A 6,797-nucleotide genomic window follows, 5' to 3' on the forward strand; every position below is an offset into this window, starting at 1 on the left:
AAAATCCAAGGAAATCAGTAACAAAAAGTAAGAAGTCAATTGGTACAGCAAAGTTGCAAGGCATATAAAAAAGCCCCCCAAACTAAACGCAGGGAAAATATGTGAAAAACGAAACTCCATTCACAGTCCTGATTAAGAACATTAAACATTTAAGAATACATTTGGCAAAAGCCACACGAGATGTAGCTCAAGAAAATTCTGGAATGTCAGCTGCAGAGGACTGGATCCCACAGAAGGCAGTCTCTCTGTTCCTGTCTGGAGACCCAAGATACAAAGAAAGCAGACTCTTGAGACAGACAGGCAGATTTAATATTACCAAGAATTTGCTAACAATATCCGGAAGGCTCTATAAATAAATCCACTCATAATTTCTAAATGCAGGGGTGGAGTTGATAATAAAAGATAAAGGGCATTTATCAGAATTCAAAGCATTTACTGTGCCAGCAAGCATTAAGGTGTGTCCCGCCACCCATGGAGGCTATGGGGGCTGTCTTCATGGGGTGCAGGGGGTGACCTGAATCCCATAAAGACCCCACACCCATCAAAACAAGGGATCTTGGGGAGAGGAGGCCTCCTCCAGGGGAAACAGCAGCCAAATAAATGGATGGGACGCATCTAGAACTTCATGCCTAGGTTCTGCTTTGGGGCAGACCCAGCCTGGGAAGTCTTGCTGCCCTAATTCAGTGCACTCATTGGCTTGTTGTTCAGTTGCTAAGTCGTGTCCAACTCTTTGTGACCTCATGGACTGCAGCACACCAGGCTCCCCTGCTCTCCACTATCTCCCAGAGCTTGCTCAAATTCATGTCCATTGAGTCAGGGATGCTATCTAACCATCTCATCCTCTGTCATCCTCTTCTTCTCCTGCCCTCAATCTTTCCCAGCATCAGAGGCTTTTCCAATCAGTTGGCTGTTTGCATCAGGTGGCCAAAGTATGGGAACTTAAGCTTCAGCATCAGTCCTTCCAATGAATATTCAGGACTGATTTCCTTTAGGATTGACTGGTTTGATCTCCTTGCTGTCCAAGGGACTCAAGAGCCGTCTCCAGCACCACAATAAGAAATCATCAATTCTTCGGCACTCAAACTTCTTTATGGTCCAATTCTCACATCCGGACATGACTACTGGAAAAAACCACAGCTCTGACTAGACTGACCTTTATCAGCAAAGTGATGTCTCTGCTTTTTAATATGCTGTCTAGGTTTAGCATAGCTTTTCTCCAAGGAGCAAGCATCTTCTGATTTCACGGCTGCAGTCACTGTCTCCAGTGATTTTGGAGCCCAAGAAAATAAAATCTGTCACTGCTTCCACTTTTTCCCCTTCTAGTTGCAATGAAGTGATATTCAGCCTTGTCACACTCCTTTCTCAATTTGGAACATGTTCGTTGTTCCATGTCCAGTTCTAACTGTTGCTTCTTGAGCTGCATAGAGGTTTCTCAGGAGACAGCTAAGGTGGTAGTATTCCCATCTCTTTAAAAATTTTCGAGTTTGTTGTGATCCACATAGTCACAGGCTTTAGCATAGTCAATGAAGCAGAAGTAGATGTTTTTCTGGAATTCTTTTGCGTTCTCTATGATCCAACAGATGTTGGCAATTTGATCTCTAGTTACTCTGCCTTTTCTAAATCCAGCTTATACATCTGGAAGTTCTTGGTTCACATACTGCTGAAGCCTAGCTTGAAGGATACTGAGCATAACCTTGCTAGCATGTGAAATGAGGCAAGTGTACAGCAGCTGAAACATTCTTTGGGATTGGAATGAAAACTGCCATTTTCTAGTCCTGTGGCCACTGCTGAGTTTTTCAAATTTGCTGGCATATTGAGTGCAGCACTTTCACAGCATCATCTTTTAGGATTTGAAACAGCTCAGCTGGAATTCCATCACCTCCACTAGCTTTGTTCATAGTGATGCTTGCTAAGGCCCACTTGACTTCGCATGCCAGGATGTCTGACTCTAGCTAGGTGGGTGATCACACCATCGTGGTTATCTGGGTCATTAAGATCTCTTCTGTGTATTCTTGCCACTTTACTTAATCTCTTCGGCTTCCGTTAAGTCCTTACTGTTTCTGTCCTTTATTGTGCCCATCTTTGCATGAAGTGTTCCCTTGGTATCTCTAATTTTCTTGAAGAGATCTTTGGCATTATCCAGGGTCACAGAGGCAGGACTCCCTCCAGGGCCAGAGCAGAGCCTACTCTTATCTGGAACTTCTGGCCAAAGACCTTCCTGGGGGCTTGATCCTTCCAAGTCCTGGCATTTGGGCTGCACCCTCTTTCTTCTTCACCTGCTGCTTTTCAGGGAACCCTTGTCGGAGGGACCAGGCAAGGTTGTTGACTGATAGGGAAATATTAAGTATCAATAGCTGTGACAGCATGCAACCTTACATCCTTACTGTTTCCCGCGGAGACTGGCTTCCGTGTTCCAGTTTCCCTACTGCCCCTCCACATGTGTCCACTGGCTACAACCCTACACTCCCTGGACCCCCATCCTGTGTACCCCCACTTCCCTCGCAGCCCCAGTTCAGCCTGACTCCCGCCCTGCCTTGAGCTCAAAGTCTCAGCACCCTTCCACTGAGCCAGCGCCCAGGAAGACGACCTGAAACAAGGAAGGGGGCAAGAGGATGTTTCCATTACTGAGACCATTACTGAGACGGAAGTCACATACCACAAGTTCACCCTCTGAAAGTGCAGAAATTAGTGGTTTACATCCACAGAGTTGTGCACCCTTTGCCACCCTTCTTTGATATCAGACCATTTTGGTCACTCGGAACAGAAACCCCCGTGTCTGTGAGCAGTCATTCCCTATTTGCCATTATCCCCATCCTCCCAGGCCCCTGGAAACCACTCATCTAATCTGTCTCTATTTACCTGCCTGTTCTGGACGTTTCACCTAAGTGCAATCATATAACAGGTGGCCCTGGGTGATCAACTCCTCCCACTCAGCATAATGTTTCCAGGGCCCACTGGGCTGTGGTGTGTATCGTCACTTCATTTCGGTTTATTGACCAATAATGTTCCATTGCGGGTGTATCCCACATTCTGTTTATCTGCTCCTCAGCTGAGGGACACATGGCAAGTTTCTGCTCTTTGGGTCTGCAGAGTGATGCTGCTCTGAGCATCCCTGTGAAAGTTGTTCTGTGGACCTGTGTTCTTATTTCTCTGGGGGTATGGCACAGCGGTTTTTAAACGTGTGAGCACTCTGAGTTTAAAAGCAGAACCCGTCTCCTGAGGTAGTTGGTCTCAGGCGGGTCACTTAACCTCGTGTCTTCACTTCCTCAAGTGGCAAATCTGGATAATGACACCTGCCCTGGACGCCCCACAGGATTACCGAGGAGTGGGATAACAGATGTGAAAGTGTTCTTGAAATCTTAAATGTGCCTTGTAAAGAGAAGGCAGTATTTTATTCATGGGACCACTTAGAATTTTTTTTTAAGTACTTGATTGGTTTCAGACTTCAGCATATGACCTAGAAACGTTACAGATACTGAAGTCAGGAGGACCGTGGGTGCAAAAGACTGAATATGACGGCTGAAAGAGACCAGATTGTTATTTCTACAGCTTGGCAGTTTTCCTATGACTGGGGGATCATGAGGTGCCTGGGTTGGGGGAAGGGAAGAAAAAGAGTTGAATATTCAGACACACCATGGGCTTGAGTGGAAAAATCTACATCTTGCAAAATGGAAATTTTCAAGTTATTTTATACATGATAAGCTTTTAGATTTTTCCAATTTTCCTATCTAGTTGGTTGTACTCTTTCTGAAATATTCCTTAGCCTTCTTGCTCGAACGGAGGCCTAAAGTGAAAGAAAGTGAAAGTCTTAGTCACTCAGTCGTGTCTGACTCTTTCCACCCCATGGACTGTAGTCTGTTAGGCTCCTCTGTCCACGGAATTCTTCCAACAAGAATACTGGAGTGGGTAGCCATTCCCTTCTCCAGAGCAAGGGAGGCTTGGCCTTCCCTAAAGGACACAACTTTTCCTGTGACCCTCCTTTGTCTCAGAGCCCTCTGACCGTGGCAGGGAATAGGGCCAAGTCTTTGTTCCTCACTCAATTTCCAGACCACTCTCCTTACTCCTTCCTACACTCTCTAATTCTGAAACTCGTTTCATCTAATGGTATTGCCCACGGCCCTTCAACGTCACCATCATCTACCATCTGCATCATCTTTCCACACCCCGCCAGGACATCTACCCTCCAAACGGAATCTTTACCAACAGCCTCTACCCTGTCTTCTCAGTTCAGTTCAGTTCAGTCACTCAGTCATGTCCGACTTTGCGACCCCATGGACTGCAGCATGCCAGGCCTCCCTGTCCATTGCCAAATCCCGGAGTTTACTCAAACTCATGTCCATTGAGTCAGTGATACCATCCAACCATCTCATCCTCTGTCGTCCCTTTCTCCTCCTACCTTCATCTTTCCCAGCATCAGGATCTTTTCAAATGAGTCAGCTCTTCATATCAGGTGGCCAAAGGACTGGAGTTTCAGCTTCAACATCAGTCCTTCCTATGAATATTCAGGACTGATTTCCTTTAGGATGGACTGGTTGGATCTCCTTGCAGTCCAAGGGACTCTCAAGAGTCTTCTCCAACACCAAAAGCATCAATTCTTTGGTGCTCAGCTTTCTGCCTTCTCATCTTCCTGCAATAAAGGACCTCAGCTCCTCTCTCTGCATGCTGGGGCCCGTGCCCTTGCTAGCAAGGACGTCACCTCACTTCTTCCTCCTCTCATTTCACCCCACTTCCTTCACGCTGGCCATTCCCTTTAACAAACAAACAGGCTATTGTTTCCTATCTTTAATTTGTCTCCGGACCCTATTTCCCCTGCCACCAGCTACAGCAAAATGCCTTTAAAAACCCAGCCTTACACAGTCTACAGTTTCTCCCCTCTTTCTCTCTCCTACGTTCACTTGAGCTCATCTTTCTACTCCATCTCCGCCATGAAGATCAAGGCCACCATGGGACTCCACACTGCTAAACCCTTGGCCAATTCTCAGCTTTCTTCTGGCCTGTCTCGGCAGCCTCTGACAGAGTCTGCTACTCCCTCCTCCGAGAAACTTTACATTTATTTTCCTTCTGCCTTCCAGGGCTCCACAATCATGTTTCTTCCTCAACGATCATGCCTGTAATTCCTCTGTGGGTTTCTCCTCCTCCATCTCTTGCCGTTGGATGGCCAAGTCTGAGTCCTTGAACCTGTTCTCTCTTCTGTTTACACTCATCTCCTGTCTCATAAAAACTGTTTATGCCAACAGCTGTAGAATTTATATTTCATACACAGACCTCTCGTCTGAACTCAAGTCAGCTGCCTACTTATGCTCACCGGATGTCCAACGGGCATCTCAAACTCAACATCTCCGAAAACGAACTGCTGATCTCCCCACCTGCAAGACTCCGCAAGCCTTCATTCTCAGTCTCACCGCTTTTCTTTTCTGACCTGGAAATCAGGGTTACTGACAGCTAGAAATCAGGCAGGAGCTGCAGTGGTTTTGGCATCATGTTCCTGCTGTATACAAACTCCTTAGCCTCTATGTGCCTGAGTCCTCAACTGTAAAATGAAAATAATAATACTAACAGCTCTGCCGTTGCAGGGGAGTCATGAGTTATTATATTTCCAGTGCCTGCAGAGTCAGCACTGTAATAGGTGTTTAAGATGACCATTATGCAATAACGGCTGGGCTGCTGCTCTGTAACTGGCACATCGCTGGGTGAAGACTCTTCAGTGCCTCCTGACTAGGGTTTCTTGCTGGAAAGCAAAGTAGTACAATAAAGCTTCCTCAAGATCTTTTAACTTAAATATAGCGGCCAGGGTGTTTTTATAAAGCAATGAACACTGCTGGGAAAGATTAAGAAAAAAGCAGATAATGAACTGAAGGCAGGAACTGCTTCCTCAAAAATAAGACCACAAGGGCTAGTGGGCCTAAAGTAAGCACTGCATGTGGAGGGGCTCTTCTCTATGGGGCCGGGGGAAGCGCGAGGGGAGTCGGAGCCTCTAAGGCAAGGGCATGCCCTGTCCACAGAAGCTGACAGCCTGTGCTGAGGTGTATCTTTATTAGATAAAACTGCAAAAGGAAGGGGTGTTGGAGAAAAGAAAAGGAAAAGATGCACAGCAAGCTATCTTTTCGCCTGAAGAAGCGCACTCCGCGGCTGCAACCCTGCAGCCCCTCACTTACTCGTTCGACATGTTGGCTGCTTTCCCTCTTTGCCTCGCCTGCCGGGAAGCTCTTCTGTTGTCCTCTGAGGCGTGGCTGGCTGCAGGGTCGGGGCACCACCAGAGGGGCTGGAGGAAGGTGCTTCCGAGGGAGGGACTGGGAATGGGGATATCCTCTGACTTCGAGAAGGGAAAGGCGGTAGGAAGGGAATGCCTACAGTCTCCAAGACGTGGGATTCCAGAGCCTTCCTTTAGGAGGCTCCGGAACTTGACTCTGGCCACCCAGCGAGATGCGCGAGGCGGAACCTAGCAACGGAGACGCTACGCCTGCGCAATACGCAGTGCGGGGGGTGGGGCAGTCTGCTCTGCCGGCGTGCTCCCCGCCCCCTGCGCACTATGCGCCTGCGCGCCGCCGCCTGTTGTTTCCCTGGCAACCACGCCGGGCGGACGCTACTGCGCCATTGGTGGATACGCTGGTAGGCGTCAATAGCTCTCAGAAGCTTTCACGGGGAAATTTGCCTCTCGGAGGACCCGCCCAGCGTTCCCCTGAACTGGCCCCACGTCGCATTCACCCGCTCTTTGTTCTTCACGCCAGCGTCCCGCTTTCTGTTTTGCCCATTTTCATCCCCACTTTGAGATACGTAGCCTCGGACCAGGTCCTTAA

General features: G+C 47.9%; 1 protein-coding gene across 3 annotated transcripts in view; it reads right to left on the reverse strand.

The window, feature by feature from the left end:
• The window catches only part of IQCA1 (IQ motif containing with AAA domain 1), a 195,274-nt gene extending 188,825 nt beyond the window's left edge, over nucleotides 1-6,449 (reverse strand). The window contains exon 1 of one of the 3 annotated variants that reach the window (XM_043878061.1): nucleotides 6,156-6,427. In XM_043878061.1, the coding sequence (XP_043733996.1) occupies nucleotides 6,156-6,166 (11 nt within the window). In that variant the 5' untranslated portion in view covers nucleotides 6,167-6,427. Of the gene's footprint in view, nucleotides 1-6,155 lie in introns of all 3 variants that reach the window. The other 2 variants (XM_043878060.1, XM_043878062.1) reach the window with 2 other exon arrangements.
• Between the last annotated feature and the right edge of the window lie 348 nt (nucleotides 6,450-6,797).

The sequence above is a fragment of the Cervus elaphus genome, chromosome 20 (genome assembly GCF_910594005.1).
Source record: "Cervus elaphus chromosome 20, mCerEla1.1, whole genome shotgun sequence".
NCBI lineage: Eukaryota > Metazoa > Chordata > Mammalia > Artiodactyla > Cervidae > Cervus > Cervus elaphus.